Source organism: Rhea americana, unplaced genomic scaffold (assembly GCF_003343005.1).
Source record: "Rhea americana isolate MKP2758 unplaced genomic scaffold, rheAme1 scaffold_13, whole genome shotgun sequence".
Lineage (NCBI taxonomy): Eukaryota > Metazoa > Chordata > Aves > Rheiformes > Rheidae > Rhea > Rhea americana.
This window is the reverse complement of record NW_028185372.1, coordinates 6826666-6845248: the sequence shown is the minus strand read 5'-3', so window position 1 is coordinate 6845248 and position 18583 is coordinate 6826666. Positions and strand designations below refer to the sequence as shown.

Genomic DNA, 18583 nt, shown 5'->3' with positions numbered 1-18583 from the left:
ATTCCTTCGTACCCCCCCAATTGTTTATATATACACATACAGATAGTACATATTTTTACATATATATATAGCCTCGATACATCTTTTTGCAGTAGCGTTGAAACACAGAAGCGTTTTTTAAACGTATTTCTCAGGTTTACAATATACCATACAAAATTCTCAGGTTCTCAATTCACTARGACAAGTGTCTGCATTACTGTGGTACTTCTAGGAGCTCTGTGCTGATTTCGAAGCAGCTCTAGGCTCATTTCCTACGCTGGAACAAGCAACGCCAGTAAGACCACTGTTCTCTAAAAACAGAGTCATGTTTTTGACACTTAGACTGTAAAAGGGAAATAACAGTATTTATATGTGAGAAGCAGCACAATGCTGTGTTCTTGTTTAAAGAAGACAGATCACTATAAATGAAAAGGGAAATACTACTGCGTTCAGTGCCAAAACCTCAAAAGACCTTCAGTTTCTGGGAAAACGTGTAGTGCTAGAGCACTATGTTATAGTGGGATCTGTAATATCCTCGAGGACAGGAATGTAACAGAATTTTTTCAAAAAAAAGTATTCTTAAAATATATTTATTATTAAAATCTGTTCACATTTTGTAGAATGCTAAATTTTCAGCCTAATTCTTACTGGAAAATTTAAAAATGTTTAAAAACTTGTTCAAAAAGTTGTGAAATTCCTACTAAAGGAGGTCAGTTCCGTTTTGACTGTTTCAGAGTTGCTCTGGAGAAACTAGCCGATACTCTGTTTTGACAGTATAGTTTGACAGGCTCAGATACAAAAATCCTATAGAAGCAAGCAAATTCTACATTTTCCTACCCCAAACAAAGGAAGTGAGAAGCATAATAGTTCCAACGAAAAGTTAGTCTTTCAACAAATGTTTTCTGCAGTTATTGGATCAACCGAACTTTAGTTTCTAATGAGAGCAAACAAGCAACAAACTTTATTTTGTATAATCTTGATTATATAATCCTGATTAAATGTCAGACCTAGAGCGATTATTTCACACTGTTTGTATTGGGCAAAGCTCACAAAACACTTTCTATATTTCTGAATTTGGGGGAAATTAAAGAAATACATTGTTTTCTCTTTCAGAACATACCATTGTTGCAGAACAAAAATGAAAAATCATCCTGGGCAGCATAATACAAATATACATTAAGAACAATGTTTTGCAAATTTGATGCTTTAACAGTTAGGAATTTTTAAAATTCTTTTTTTCAATTATCAGTGAATATGATCCGAGTCAGATGTAGTAAGAAGGCTTTCCTATTACAGGAGTAACCTTGTATCTTGATGGACTGATGTGAAGAGGTGATATCATTTATTAAATATAGGTGGAAACCCACTCTGAACTTTGGAGCTCAAGCTTTTCTTCAAGTATTTTGAGAGACAGGCTTGAAAGTCTTCTGCAAAGTTTTTCACATTTTTTTCTAATATATCAATTATCAGCCTAATAATGTATATTATCTCTCACTAGAAACAGTCCATCACATGAATATAGACATAGTGCATATATTTCTCTGGAAATCCAAGTTTTTTTAGCCCTCTTTTTCAAGGACTTTTTTCTTGTAGCATGAATGATGTAAGATTGTAGGAACCATTCACACCAACTCAGACTTGCTTTGGCTAACCTAAACTTGTACCTTTTCTGATGCTTCAGCTAGGAGAAATCTCTTGTTTTGTCTCTTCATATGAGGGCAGTGGACTGGAAGCAGAGGAAGATTTTAGAGCTGTTGAAAGGCATCAGCAAGTGAAGAGTGGTTTGGTGAAGTTATGTGCTCTGGAGGGCCCAGCTGAAAACTTAGGTACATTGATAAAGTTTCCATCAGTTGCCAGATAATCATAGCTCAGCTGAAGGCTCTTGGGGTAGATCTAGCTTTCAGTATTTTTATATTTGGCATCTTTCACTGTTGGAGATGGAAAAGGGCAATTTGGGTAGCATGTGAATGCCTCTTGTGCCTCACATGGCTGAATTCTTTGAGCTCCTGCTACCTCTACTTGGAGTGGAGAGGAAGGGACTGAGGTAGCACACTGAACTGCCACTTTATTAACTGAAACCATAGAAGTGGGTGCCAAAATTAAGAGCTGGCTTTGGCAGCTGCGGAGGCTGATTGTCTGGTGCTAGATCATAGCAACTATAGGCTTGAGCATGTGCACATGATTGAGTGTGGTGCTAATTGTTAGCACAGTCTCTGGAATGGTTTTGGCCCTGACCAATTAGCACTGTCCCGAACAATGTCTGAGCACAGTCTGGGAACTAGCATRGGCCTGGGACTGTTCGTAATAAGCAGAGTGGATGAGGCCATTATTGGTTTTGGATTGTTTTTTTGGAGCAGGGGAGGAGAGAGGAAAGAGTTTAGCTCTATTGATGTGAGCTGTGCCACGTAAGCAGAGCTGCGTAAGGGGTAAAAAGGGTCCCTGGATTGTTTATTTACTCATATAAACGTAACCATAGTGTTTGTTGCTGAAGTATTGTTGTATAGTAGTCACAAATGCATGAGAGGCTATTTCAAGACAAATAACTCTCCAAAGACAGCATGTGTGGCAATTCCAAACACACAGTTTACCGTGAAATTAATATGCACCAACAGTCCCTTGCAGTCTGGTGCCTAAGAAAGGGAGAGAGATTTTATTTCTAGCTTTAGAAATTTTTAATAAATTTAGAAACAGACCTGTGAGATATTCATACATAACTTTAAATTTGATATATAATGTTTTATGTGGTTGACTTAAAATCACRTAAATGTATTCACATGTATAACGTACCATCTTTTTAAATCATTGTGTCTTAAACTAATCGATTTGCGTGTGTATGCACAGTCTTAGAAAATAGTGTTAAATGCTGTATACTAAAAATAATTCAATAAAAGTCAATTTTTGAGGTGACTGCAAAAGAGTCATTCTACGTCCATACTTTCATGAAGGCTTAAACTTTTCATTCATAATTCTGGCTGCAAACTGGTCTTCTGTCACTGATATACTGTGAAACACTGTCCCTCAAGACTGAAACAGTTCATGTGCCAGCATTTATTGTGCTGTACAGTATGCTCACAGTTCCTATTGTCTAACTCTATGAGAAAGCTTATTAGCTTCACTATGAAGAATTAGTCATGTTTTCTTTTCACATATGTGAGTTGCACACATTGTGAGAATTTGAGAGGAAAATTTAACCTTCTACTTTTTTTTTTTTTTGCAAAAGTAAGCTTGTGCAAGCTTTACTCTATGTCCGAGCAAATCAATTCTGATACGAATAATTTTCTAGTCTCAAACAAACTGCGTTTAGCAGTGATAGCAAGATTCTACAGATAACTCCTTTATGTATCATTATAGTGAATTGTTGCATTTCATTCTAGATGATGTAGAAGAGCCATATAGGGAGCAATATGGCTCCTGTCTCAAAGATCTCTACAGTTTAATGAGGCAAAGAACTGATGATGACTGGTAAAAAGGGGTACAGCATACTAGAAAACTGATTATACTGGTTATAGCTGCATATTGTCAGTTCCATTTTGCTCTCGGTTTTATTGCTTTTACATATGGAAACTCATTTCAGTGCTTGATAACTCTCAGATCCTGACCTCTCTGACACCTAAGCTTGAAAGTAGCTTAATATGCACTGTTATTGCCAATAATTAATGTTTACAGGACTGGACCTTAGTCTAAAAATATACTAATTTTTAAGTTGGAAAATGTGTTTTATCTTTTTAAGAGCTCACTTTATAAGGAGTGACACTTTGGGTTCCATTTTATCCAAAATGATTTCTCTTGCTGATGAAATATCAGCTGCAGTTCTGCTTACACTTTTTTGCCCGAAACAAAGTTTCATTTTCAGTGAAGCAAAGAATATTTCTCCTAGATAGTCATTTTTAAAACTTACTTGGCTTTAGATGTCAGGATAAATTTAATGGGAGATTTTGTCCCAAATGCCAGTTTCTGCATTTAAAGTTAAGTGAACATAAAGACATGATATTTGGGGATTTTAGTGTTTACTTACATTCTGTATATGGCAGCTCGGTTGGTAAGGAAGACGACAGTACTCTTAAAGTCAATTTGATTGTATATGAAATTTAAAGTGCAGTTTGAGCTGTCTGGATTTAATTTTTCCTTCCCTCTCATATGGGGGAATGAAACATCTCAGCTCATATAGGAGAAAAAAATTAAAACCAGGCAGCGCCAGCTCCATTGTAAGCTTCACATGCAGTCAAACAGCCTTACAGGGAAACTCCCCTTCCTGACTGCACTGCTGCCACTTGTGAACTACAATTAAAAAAAAAAATCACTTTTTATACTCAATGCTTTCAGGCTAGACATTGACATGTGAACCAAAATCTTCTTTTTAACTATTGCCCGGGAGGCCACCAAAGAATCCCAGCTGACCCCCTGCCATCAGAGTGAGTGATGGTAGGCTGCTGGTGTTGCAGCTCACTTCCCTCAGGCTGCCACCCTGAGAGATCCCACCATCCACCATCGGTGTGAGTGACATTAGCCCACTGGGCTTTGAAAACACTTTTCAGGTCGGTCATCGCAGAGAGATAGCGTCCTTCACACACACCATCAGGGTGAGTGACGTCAGGCCACTGGGGTTTAAAATACAGACCCTCAGGCTTACTAAGCTGACACTGCTGAGAAAACTGCTTTTATTGTTTTACATCAGCAGGGACCTCTTTGTCTTTTTTTGTATTGTTTACTTAGAAGCCAGCCTTCCCCTCGCTGACTCCCACCCCAGACAATTATTAACATCTGTAGGATAATTTCTACTTTTTTTNTAAACTGGAGGTAAAGCAGATTTTAGTCTTTGAGTTTTTATAGCCATCTGCTTTCTCATACTATTTCTGAAAGATTCTGGGTGTGCCTGAGTATTTGTAAGTGGAAGTGTCAGACTAATAAAAGGAGAGCAATTCTTAGCGATTCTGGTCCTTTTGGCAGTCCAGGTCAGATATGCCTTGATAGAAGAAGCTAACGATARTCATTCTTCCTTCATAGTTTTTCCTGAGGCTTATGGAGAATTAAGACTTAAGGAAACGGTTCTCTGTAGTCTTGACGGAGAATRTCTGGCTCATACTTGGTATTCCAATTATGCAGCCTAAATTAAAAGGATTCTCTCTAGCCAGTCATCATAAGGATATATACCTGATGCTTTTGATAGGATGTGATCAGGTGAGAGTATAATTCAAGTGATGATATCTTAGGTTCGTTGTGAAATAATATGTGGGTTTTAAGAAATAAATAGCCTAAACTGGTTAATAAGAACGAAAAAAACTTTTAAATGGTGAATATATATTGCTGAAACTCTATGTCACAGAATTACATCTAGTTTACTAAAAGTACCAGTTTTATGAACTCTATTCAAAATTAGGAAATGTTTCCAAGTGTATAACTGAAAAAAAYTATTTGCTTTTCAAATATTTATATATTAGAATTCTTTATGAATAAAGCAAGCATAGGCAGGCTAAAATAAATGCCTCTGAGAATTTAGAAAAATAAATTGTGGTACACATTGCTTAATTGATTGCTGATTTATTTAAAGGAATAGAATAGTCTTATATTGTAATTAACATTTTGTTTGTCTGATGTAATTAACATTTTGTTTGTCTGATTTGTGATTTTCTTTCCTTTTTCTCTTCATTTGCTATGCCATTCAAAGCTCAGTCTCTCACTCATTTGATCTTCACTTGGATTCATAAACTAATTCTGGAGCTAGATTTCACAAGAAGTGCTGCATAGAGTAGCATCACTGTTAGAGAGGGTTGAATGTTTTTTTAAAAAATAGATTAAAATGTTCTCTCTCTTTTGTTCAGTCTACCTTTTTTGGAATGACATCAACTGTAGATTCCAGTTTCATTGAAGGAACGGGCTTTTTAAAGGTTTTGAGAGATCAGCAGGAAATTGTTRCAGTTATATAATAAAAATGTATTTTGATGAATCAACCAGACTGTCCAATAAGATATATAGGAAAATAATTTGTTATAGCCTTATGAGAACYGAAATATAGAACAGAATATGAAAATACGATGCAATACTAGATCAAACTGAGGTTAACAGTCTGTTAACGGTCTGTCTCTAGTAGTTACCACTGCCAGGTACCTTCTGAGGAAAATACAGGGAAGGATGACATTTAGTCTCCCACACAGAGGTTCTAATCCTAAATARTATTCTTAATGATTAAGATTTTTTCCTACTCATAAATTTAAAGATGCAGTTTTTATGAGTTTGATAATATTCTGTGGTAGTAAACACCACAAGCGAGTTCTGTGTTTCTTGAGTTTTTTGAATTATTTTCCTAAATTTTGAATTAGCCTCACCTCATTTTGATGTAAACAGGATTTGAAGACCAACTGTTTTTTTTTTCCCTATTTCATGCATATTGAATTAAATCTTGGAGTTTTGTGGTTCAAAACCACAAAATAGAATCTGGCCACTGTGCTGCAAAACTTGCAAGAGATTTTAAGGAGTGAATTTGCTTTTACTCATGGCTGTAACAATCCGTATGTTATTTGCCATTTTGCTCCTTTTTTTCTTGACCAAGTTGAAGACAGCACTGATTCTAGCTCTTTCTTGTGGTATTCGCAGGAGTTACTGTATTGCTCAGCGTTCACTGGCSTGCAAACTCTCGTACTACCAACATACCCCAACAGACTCCTGTCTAGTGCGTTCTGGGAAACAGCAGTGTTTATCTGGCTGGGTGCAGTTTTGGGATTCCCCTCCCATGGAAATTCCAAGGTCCCCATCTAATCAAAAGGGAGACCTTGTGGGAGGGTTGATTCAAGCCTAGCATTGCAAACTCTGTCTGGTCAGAAGTTGGACCCAAAATGTCATGAGTTTGGTTAAAAGGTCTTTTAAAATAACAAAAATGTAGTTTGCATCCAGATTTTTGGGACCTTTTGGTTCACTCAGTTTGCATATTCACATTTTCCTACAGAAGTGTGAAGATTACATTGGATCTTTGCAGTAAAATGAAAATTAAGTTTTCTTTTAATTATGCAGTTTGAAAGGCTAAGATTCATGAGCGTTACCAACAAGTCTTGTTATCTTTGACTGTGCACATATAAAAAGATAGATTTCCCTGTTGTAGCTGGAATCTGAAATCAAGAGACTACAGAAAGAAAGGCAGCATCCCAGTTGGGTTATGCCTGCTTCGTCTCTGAATGCTTTGGATAAAGAGTTAGAAGCTCTTTTTCTGTTTGCCTCGTGCGCTGGCATGGTGGATCTGCAAACGGCCACGCATGCATTTAWGCCTCTTCTGTATTTGGTCAGGGGTGATCAAATCTTTTGCTAAAATACAGCCTGCTAAATAGTACTTTACATTTTGATTACARCCATCACTGCATTTTAATACACCAGGACTTCCAGAAATGTTAGTTTTGGTGACACAATTAGTTTCTACAAAAAGGATTATGGTGCCAGGAAAATAATATGATTTCTGTAAAGCAGCTGTTGGAATTCTTAAGGACTAATGATTCTGTTTCCATGGAAGTAAATTACCAAAATATTATATATTGGCAGAATATTGTTTAAATAGAATACTTTTCAAACTCGCAGGRAAAAGTTTCTGACTCATAGGAAAAGATGTTGAAGAACAGTCTGATTCTACTCACTACGCTGGCAAAAGTATGCTATGCCCTCCTCAAAATAATTTATGGTCAGTCTATGTGCTATATGAATATATTTTTTATTTCAGATACTTGGCAGTGGCAGCCTTATTTTGCCCACCACACTTTTCCCCAAATGTGCTGTTATTTTTTGTGAGTTTATACTTCTGATTGCTTATTCAGAATTAATTTTCTTTTCACAGAATCACAGAATCAGTGAGATTGGAAGTGACCTCTGGAGATCATCTAGTCCAACTCCCTGCTCAGCAGGGTCACCTAGAGCATGTTAGACAGGGTTGCATCCAGGCAGGCTTTGAATATCCCCAGAGAAGGAGAATCCACAACCTCTCTGGGCAACCTGTCCCAGTGCCCCATCACACTCACAGCGAAGAAATTCCCCCTCACGTTCAGGCAGAACTTCCTGTGCTTCAATTTCTACCCATTGCCTCTTGTCCTGTCACACGGGGCAACTGAAAAGAGTTTGTCCCTGTCCCCTTGACACCCTCCCTTCAGGTACTTGTACACRTTGATAAGATCCCCCCTCAGTCTTCTCTTCCCCAGGCTGAACAGGCCCAGCTCTYGCAGCCKTTCCTCATAGGGCAGGTGCTCCAGCCCTCTGATCATCTCTGTAGCCCTATGGTGGACTCTCTCCAGTAGCTCCATGTSTCTCTTGTACTGGGGAGCCCAGAACTGGACACAGTACTCGAGATGAGGCCTCACTAGGGCTGAGTAGAGGGGCAGGATCGCCTCCCTCAACCTGCTGGCAACAGTCTTCCTCATGCAGCTCAGGATACCATTGGCCTTCTTGAGCACAAGGGCACATTGCTGGCTCATGGTCAAYYTGTCATCCWCCAGCACTCCCAGGTCYTTCTCTGCAGAGCTGCTCTCCAGAAGGTCAGCCCCCAGCTTGTACTGGTGCCTGGGGTTATTTCTCCCTAGGTGCAGGACTCTGCACTTGCCCTTGTTGAACCTCAKGAGGTTCCTCTCCGCCCAGCTCTCCAGCCTGTCCTGGTCTCTCTGTATGGCAGCACAGCCCTCTGGTGTGTCAGCCACTCCTCCCAGCTTGGGATCATCGGCAAACTTGCTGAGGAGGCACTCCATCCCCTCATCCAGGTCATTGATGAAAAAGTTGAACAGGATGGGACCCAGTACTGAGCCCTGGGGCTTAGTAACGTACACAATGAGTTATGGGATTATCATTGTAGTAGCTGTGCAATTTATATTGCATCTTTTCTTGATGATTTTAGAAAGTGCTATAAATGARTTATTTCACTCCATTTCTTTATTCTATTTAAGGTAATATTGCATAATAATAACTTTGGGACATGCATTTGGACAATAATAACATTGGGACATATGGGATTTCTACCTAGAAGAAATACTTATATTCTTAATTTTGGAGACAATAGCTTGATTACCAAATCAGACTTCAGAGTCTTTTAATCAGTTGATTAAGTTGTAGGCCTGTTGCAACGTCTGGAGAGAAGAGGATGGTTCTATCCTATGCCACTAAAAGCGTAGCATATCAATAGCTCTTTGCCAGTATCAGCCATTCAACTGCAGGACACTGTCATACCAAAGAATAGGTTACTTACATCCAACAGGAAACAGTGGCAAAGCAAAAATGACATTAATTCTCTGTCAGATTAATCTGAACTATTATTTTGAGATAAGTAAGATAAATAAAAATAATTCCCTAAAAARTAATAATAAAAGAAAGTCATTCATGTAATTTTCTTTCAAATTTTTAATTTCATTTTCTATGACATTTGCTTGGCTAAACCGTTGTTGCTTTGGTTTTGTATCAGATTTAGTTTTCACCGAAGGCATTTGTATTGCAACACAAAGAACTCCACAGAAATAAATTTATATTCAACTGAAACAGAAACTGCTAGATACAAATAGGTCTTTTCCACCTAGTTCAGTATTCCTACCGAGTTAATTTTAGCTAATATAAATAATGAATGAAGTTATTTACACTTGTGCCTTTTGACTCAGATGTTAACATGTCAAGATTAGATCAGGGAGGATCTAATTGATCCGTATGTTGTCAAAGCAAGGCTCTTTCATATGAGAAGCTGTATGATCATTTGAAAAGTTGTGTGATCTTTGCTTTTTCTCTTCCTGCTTCTCAGTGAAACAATTAAGGATTTGCTAGCTTAATTGGTTTTGAAATTACCTCAGCGTGGCCCTCTTCTAAATTTGTCTGTATATTTATTATTCTTCTCCTTACCTTTCTTCCCACATTTGTTCTGACCTCGGAGCCTTACATTAGCAATTATCTTTCTTTGAGCTAATTTTTTTCAATAAAAATCATCTTGGAGAGATTATCTTGTTCCATGAAGAAGGCAGAAACGGGTTGAAATTAGAGGGACTTCATCAAAGAGACTTGTTATCCCTGTTGTGTCTGTGTATTCTTGTCAATTCAGGGACTATCGTAACAAAAAGCCTTCTTTTAATACTGCTGTTCTCACATATTTTCTGGCTTATATTCCTGAAGTGCAGTGGAAAAACAGACAGAAAACTAATATAGTAATTTAAGTTACAAATTTGTTTTGCCCTTTTCATGAACAACASGCTAAGTATTATTATAGTGCTCATATTTCCTTCTTTGTCATGTGAGGTTTTTGAGACCTTTCCTTTTTTCTCATTCCCTGTTTTACTCATAAGAAGGTGTAGTAATATTACAATAGGGTAATAAATTCCCTGTACATATATCAGTGGCCACAGAAATTGTGACTAAATGGCAGATACAATAAGTATTTTGGGGAGATCTTTCGTTAGTTTAGCATTTAGGTCACAAAGTGCATTCCCAGACTGTCATTCTATGATGAGCAAGTCTACAACACAAATGGTGTTTTAGCTTTTTCACCAGCTGTGTAACAGCATTGAATTAGTAATTTTCAGAACTTTTTCAGTGTTCTTWATCCACAGTAAGCCATAAAGATTAATTTTTAAACAGTGCTTTTCCTRCACAAATCCTCTGCCCATCTTTCTGTATGGTTTCATTTTAGTGCCCATGAATCCATACTTCTATTATTGCTTGGCTCTTTTACTGGAATTCTCTGGAGGAAAGTGCTATCAGGGTTTTCCTTTCTGCAGAAGGGGGTGGTTGTTCTGAAAACAAAGAGCACAAGATGAAATAAAAGGGTACATTTATGAACAACATGGACATGATGGTCAAGGTTTTCTATTGAATCTTTGTGATTCAGAGAGGATCACTGACATTCGGAATGAGAACAAAGGCTCTCAGAGAAATTTAAGAAATTAGCAACATATTCTGARAGCCTAAATTTCATCTCAAGCTTCACATTCCTTTCGAATTTTGATGAATCTTAGAAACGGAAAATAGTATATCTATTCTCAAAGACTATCTGTTGTTAAGCTATGTAACAACCATGTAAGTAGCATATAAGAGATTCAAAGAGCTCAGAGAACTTTGTAGCCTCATGCATAGGTATTAGATGTACAACTGATTTATATTACCTCGGTAGAAATGTATATTCAAAAAGAAATGCATTTTTCAATTTCGACCGTATTTTAGTCTAAATTACTTTATAAGGTCTCCTCAAATATATTTAATACCCAGCTCTATTTCTCACACTAATATAGCCTCTTTCATATGTTCAGTGGGAATATTCATGGCCCTGGAGAAATTCAGAACATGCTAAAATACATTGCTGTATTGAGGCCTAAATTTCCAATAAACTGAAATGTATTACAAAACTGAGATCCTCAAGTAAAGAGGAAAGACCAGCCAGAAAGTACAGCTTCCAAAAAATGATAGAAAAAAAGAGGCTGTTTAAAAAAATATATAAGTTTGTCACAGTTTTCTGATTGGATAAAACAAATGTGAAATGATGTGAAATATCCTCATTATTCACAAACTTGGAGGTTTGCACTACAGAAAGACAACTGGAATCAGAGAAACTATAGTAAATTTAGAAAAGGAATTCTCTCTTTTCCTATTTTTCTGTCTTTAAGAACACAGACTACAGTGTTGAAGCCTGCTTATATGTGTTTCTAACCTTCAGTTTCCAGGGCTATTTCTTGAAAAATGTTCTAATAATGCCCAGGTTATAAAGTCCATCCACAACAGCCACAATTCCTATAGCTAAATAATAAGCAATGTTTGATTTGTCAGCAAGGAAAATGATTTATTCAGAAAAAAAAAACAGAATTTTGAACATTAAGAATCAACTTTGTTTAACTGAAACTGACTTGATAATAAATGAATGGGAATTTCAGGAATTCTTTTGTAAATTATTTTGAACTTTTCCTTGAATAATTATCTTTATGACACTTTCCATCCTTCTCTTTTAAAGGTCTCTCTAAGAGGCAAAATCCATTTTTTTCCCTATCTTTGTTACGGTTTGACTGTTACTTTATCAGGTAAAAAGTTTTCCATCACAGTTCAGATTTCTATATTCAGATTTCCCTCTTCTTGAATCCTGACAGGGTTTTGCAGTGATGGCCTTTCAACAAGAAGACTTTGAACAAGGAAGTGAATGCAGGTTGTTGTACTGGTAAATCACATTTCAGAAATAGTGGAAAAGCTGCTGTGATTTTTTGCCAAGAATATTTAAGAACTGAAAGGGATCTTCTGGTTCATCTGGCCCACTCTCCTCCTATTTCAGGCAATCATATCATATAATCATTTTAATAAGTTGATTAAGTTCCTTCTTAAGATGAACAGGGCTATTTTTTATTCCATTGCTCCTGCTGGAAAGCTGTTCAAAAACTTCATCGTTTCTTCTGTCCTGTCTTGTGACTGTGTATGATTTGTAGGATGTCCATATCACACGGTTGCCTTGTGTCATTGTAAGTAGCTCCTCAGTTTAAAGTCTCATTCTTTATTCTGTTGTAATATACCAATGATCAACGTCATTCAGYTCTTTCTGGCTGATACCTGTATCTTCATCTGTACTGATCATATATCTGAACTTGTGTCTTTAACAGGTATTTGTCTCAAGGTAATAAACATATAAAATACAATATTTGAGGAGCACTCTGGTGTGATACTCCCTTTCTCAAGACTACATGTGGTCATTTTTTCCTTCTTTTTGGCCATTTTTTTTACCTGCCTTACCATTATTTCAGTAATCTCCCCCTTCTTCTGGCATGACTTAAAAATTTCCTGTATGTTGTCATAACACATTTTTTGCTGATGTCCACATGGATTATCTCTGCTGCATTTCTGAATAGTCTTAAAATACTCATAGTCTGAAAATAGATTATCTTATCAGAGAAAGATGGCAATCTGACACACAGTGTCCCCATGACAAAACTTATCTCTAGCATTTTGCCATCTCTTATTGCCTTCTTCCTTTCATTTATTCTTGTCTTTAAAATCTGTTTATGAAGTTATTTTTTAAAAAGTTATCTGTTATGAAGTTTTGCATGTTGTTAGGGTCATTCTAACAAACCTGTAGTTGCCTGTATCACTTTCTTTTCCCTTCTCAAAAATAGGTGCAATATTTGCTGGTTCAAGTATGTCTTTATGGATAATGATCTTATCATTGTTTTACCATAGACCAGCCTCATGGAACCTGAAACCTGAAACTTCTTCTGCCAGGTCTTTAAGAAACAAGAATTGCAAGCTACAGATTTCCCAGAATGTGCTTCACTTTTGCCATCTGATACATCAGCCAACTGAAATATGTAAGACAAAAGCTTAACCTTGCTTACTAAAAGAAAAAAAAAGGTGCTGGGATGTCTGCAACTGTAAGTATCAGTGGAAGTTACTTTTGTGCAAAAGAAAGTTCCAAACTCAGAGTTCTTAAGGAATGTTTTCACTAAGAAGTTGATTCTAGCCTAGCTATGATTTTGTTCTTGTTTTTGTATTATTCATTCCCTTTTTGACAAGTCAACAAGTAGTGGGTTTTTTCTGGGATAGGTCATCCTCCTTTATTACAATAAAAGTAGCTGGAGAGGAATCAGCAGAAAAAAAACATACAAAAATTCTTTATATTTCCATATTAATCTATCTAAATATGTAGGAGGACAGTTGTATTTCTTTGTAGTATGTTAAGCTCCTGATATCCCTATGGCCAGTTTTTTAACAATAGGTTTCCAGAATTAGAATAGAATTACAATACAGGCTCTCCAAAAATGTCGCGAAGATCTCTTGCAGAAGTGTCTCATAATGGCTGAAAATGCACTTTATTTTCAGCAAAGAGCATGAATGTTAATTTTAACATATTTTTATATAACAGGGCTTCTTCGTATAATGAAAAACCCTGTAGCCTTAGTGACTTATTTTCCAGCAGCTAAACTCCCACAACTTTATGGATTTTGATTGCAAAATAGTGCAGAAAAGAACCCTGTTAATTTGTAGGATGAATATAGTCATTTTTTGAGGCCTCTCTCTTTTTTATCTTACTTTTTATAGAGAGCAGAAGTTAATATTTTTGAAAAATATAGGTAGCATTYTATTTTACTTTAAGAATGTAATCTCTGGAGATGGATTTGACTTCCTTAGTAGAGGACTTCTTGACTATATCTTTTCAGGGTATACAAACAGTCTACATCTCTTGATGGAAGGAGAAATGTAGTCAAAAAATCAATTGCTCCGCAAATCCCCTTGTCAATGAAAGAATAAACATTTTTTTTCATTTTCCATGCATGGACCAAATAAGTGAGATCAAGGCTTTATTTTCAGATGCTATCAAGAGAATTTTATGACAGATGTCTTTAGTTGCAATTAGGTCTATTGGAGTAATTAATGAATATTAACGAATCACACTACTAAAATTAGCCTTAGAAATGCAATAGTCAGCATTTTGTAGGACTTTTCTCTTGCCTTTCTCATTGCCTTATCTTTATGTCATTAGAGTCTAAATTTCACTTTTATCAAGACTGGTTGCCCATCTCCATTGCAGTGAAAATCCAAGCTAAAATCGTCAAAGTGTTGATAGCCATTTAATGCCTTCCAACAGTTCTAGCCAATACAGAAAGTTCTTCTAATTAAAAAAGCAGAGAACAGTTCATTTTACTGCAGGAAAAAAGTAAACCAAACAATGGGAGATCTTCCGGAGAACACCACACTGCACACATAAAGGCAGTACAACTCTAGTTGAAGGAGAACTAATATTGCACTATGTTTACTTGGTGAAGGCTAACCCGGATGCTCAAAATCACTTGCATATTAGTCCAGCYAGCACTGCAGGGAAAATTCAGAAGCCATGTTTTCACTGCTTCTCCTTTTGTTTGCTTCTTTTCCCACTGGATCAACTAGTACCAGCTCTTTATAAAATCCTAGTGGAAACATGACAATACTGTGCCTGCTATGAAGTATGTAGCAGTATTGGGAACCCATGAGGTTGTCCAAATGCTCTTCATTCCTTCTCATTCCTTACTTGCCCTCCTGGCTATGTTTGTACATACATCAGCTCTTCAGTTTAAGCTGTAGGAAATTATTCTAAATAATTATTTACTAATAGTATCTCCACTCTTTAAGTAACAGGTTGCATCCACATGCCATTGGGCCTATGTAGTTCACTACTCAGAATATTRTGACAGAATTGCCTAATAAGAGAAGCATAAGACAAGATGATTTGCATAGCTCACTTGAACTTCACAGTTTGCATTTCTGAATAGGAGAAAATGCCAAGATTCCATAAGGCAACTACTTATTTCAATTCTGGCATTTCTCCTGTGCAGATTGTGAAGTTCACTTGAGCTATTCAAATTGATTAAATTTTTCCCAAGTATATTAATAACAAGCATCTTCTCTGTTATTAATATATTACATATGCACTATTTACATATTAATATATTAATTGAGTTAATTGAGTAACTGAGAATTACCTATTGTCTTTCTTTCCTGATTCCCCATGAAAAATCTCTGTAGTTMTGTGTTGAAGGAGTAGGGAACACAGCAGGTTGATACATGTGTGCATTTGCTAGACAATTAAGATGAGTATCACGYACAACTCATTTGTGGCTTTGTCTTGTGTCATTCCATCACTCGTAAGTTATACAAGCAATTTCTAGACCATATAACAACGACATTTCATACATACAGCACATAAATCTGATTTGAAGGCTAAGTCTATATTAGTGAATAAAATAGACTAAGGATTGTTCTTTGGTCCTGAGTCTARCTGTCATGGCAAGGCTTGTGTCCATATGGCTTGTTTGTTTGGCCTTCAGATCATATTAACTATATTCATACTGCTTACTGGGAATGGTCTTGGCCTGTGTGAATTCCTGAGATATGACTGTTCTTCTGTGGATTCGATAAATCAAAATATTATGTATTTTTTTCTTTATTAACATCATTGGAACAAAGAGTGGAACATAGRCTCTGGGCTTGATACATGTTGTTGACTATTTTACAAGATTATAGTAAAAGCTTATTTGATATATGCTTATATGATTTGCTACTGTAGTGAAAAACATAGCTATTAAAACTTTATAAGCAGCTGTGGCTACTAGCTCTTGTGAAAAAGCAAACCCCAAATGTCAAATTGGTTTCTGTGGTTCCTGCAGAAAACAGTATATTCAAGTCTGGTCTATACTTAATAAGTTTTACTGGCATGATTATGTTTGCTAGCAGTGCAATTTTTTTCATCATCATAACTATGCCTAACAGCCCTAATGCAGATGTAGGTATGCTGGCGCTCTTGTTGAAGAAACTGATCTTGCTTCACTGACCAGAAGCAAGACACACCTTTAAAAACATACAAATCTAGAAATGTTATTTCTAGATAGGGGAAAGGATTACCCTATGTGGGACTAATAAGAAGAGACRTTTTTAAGCACAGGCAAGGCTTCTGTTTCACAGACCCAGAACAGTTCTGAACAAATAAACTGCTCTCTCTCTGGCAGTCAGCCCTGCTGACTCTTAAGACTTTATCATGTTTTTCAATATTTGTTTTTGTTTTGTTTCTTAAAATCCTCAAGTTCTTGCATAACATGAATGCATGAAAGTCAGTGCTTCATATTAAAACATCTTTCTAGCTTTGAAGTGACCTTTCCAGCCATCTTTCTTCTTGTGATGAAAAGCTTGAAAATGCTCTTACAATCCCTACTTTTTATGTAGAAAATAGAATGATTTGAAATTTGCAGTATTTTATAATAYTGTAAGTTTTAAATCAATTTCCTTCTTTCTTGGACCTCCCTTTTTTTACGCTGTAGTTTTGACAATAGTGAATTCTGTAAATTTTAAATATTCCTGAGTTCATTTGAAAGGTGTTGGATGTCATGTATTGAAATGTTCAGGCAAAAGTGTGTAATAAGATTCACTTTTTAATGGGATTGCATACATTAAAAAGGTATATTTTTGAGGATCAAGTGTCTCTGTTCAAAATTGTGGCTGTTTTGATTTTGGAAACACATTGTAGTGGGTAAACTTATATTTTTTAGATGTTCTTTATAAACAAAAACTTTGAAGTTCAGTTCTGARCAGAGTACTGGTTATTACCATTCTGAAACATAAGTTTGGAACAAATTTCACAAGCTCAAGATATCCCACAATTTTATTAAAATAAACTGTGCCCATGAGCCTCCTCAGATGTAGTATCAAGAAGGAGCTATCTGCCTGTATGTGACTGTACACATCTGTTAATTCAGAGATCTAAATGTGAAATCCAGCACTCAGGGAGACCAGGTGGATATGTGATACTCTCTGAGGAATTTGGGCTTCATAAACCATTGTATGGATTATTCACAGCCATGCATTTTTCCCTGCTTGTGACAGAAAAAATATGGATGAAATATTTGCATCAATAATTAATCCTGGTATAAATCAATGCAAGTTACTAATAAATGAGAAACAGAAACATGTCACTGCCAAAAATTGCCTGTTAATACCTCTTCATTGATAAAAATGACATGTTACATATCACAAATGTTTTATTATTAGCTACAGAATATTTCACAAGGTGAAAGTCAGGATTATTTTCCAGGTCTACTGCGAATGCTATATTCATGACACAATATAATTTGAGATTGCCATAAATGTGTATACAGCCTGGGAAATAAGGAGATATAACTCTTTATGTTTACTTTTAATGAGTATATTCAGAAGTGCTTACGTAATTTAGGACAATAAGGGCTCAATTCACTTGTCTACACATAGGAACATTGTGGTATTTAAAATGCGGTAGGGTATCCCAGACCTCCTCTGGGGCTGTCAGATATGACACAGAACCTATGGAAGAAGTGTGTCCTTTGAGAACAGCAACTGGACATCAACCAGGATATTCTAGGGTGCCTGAAGTGGCATTCGGTGAGTGTGTGCTGGCAACTGAACCATAAGCCTTCAGAGACGAGGCTGAAGTCAAGCTTAGGAGCTATTTGTGAAGTAGGTATCTCTGCCACTTCTTCCAAAGAACCATGTAAGACTTACTTTTTTCTTCAGAGGGGATGTCCCTGTGTATTCAGTAGCCTCCCCCAACATGTTAACCCTTCTTTTGCCTTACCCAAAGAATATAGGTCATGCAGGTGGTGAGTGACAACCTCTACTTCCCCTGAAAACGCTGTAGAGTTGTGCATGGCCACATCTCTCCATGACAGCTTGGTGCTAAGATTACCCTCCTGGAAAATGGTAGAGGTAGGTGTGATTTCTTCAGGCCAAGGATGGTAAGAGAAGTGCTCTAATCAGTAGACTACAATTACCAAAGAACATTTTAAAGAAAATGGTGGATCTGCCTTCACTGCCTGATGGGCCTGATGTTTTCAAGCTGTAGTATATGCAACTCTGAATTTGATTCTCAAATGTCTCTTCGTAATCTGAGGCCTTTACTTGAATCTGGCAGTAAATCAATAAAAAATGAGACCTAAATCTCTGAAAATATAAGCACTTTAAAAATTTGTATTGCTCAGCAGTAATTAAACTCGCCATCCATGTAGGGGTCTTAACTAGTAGCACAACACCAGTGCTTCCCAAAGTTTTCCTGTAGCAACCCTACTTCCAGGGTCACAACCCCACTTTCATTTTCACTTCCAGGCTTGTGGGCCCCAAGTGGGGTCATGACCCTAACTTGGGA

General features: G+C 36.6%; 1 protein-coding gene across 1 annotated transcript in view; it reads right to left on the bottom strand.

The window, feature by feature from the left end:
- The window catches only part of NDUFS4 (NADH:ubiquinone oxidoreductase subunit S4), a 48908-nt gene extending 44385 nt beyond the window's left edge, over nt 1-4523 (bottom strand). Inside the window, exon 1 of the mRNA XM_085297703.1 lies at nt 4378-4523. Within this exon, the coding sequence (XP_085153829.1) occupies nt 4378-4523 (146 nt within the window). The remainder of the gene's footprint in view (nt 1-4377) is intronic.
- Nucleotides 4524-18583: the final 14060 nt, after the last annotated feature.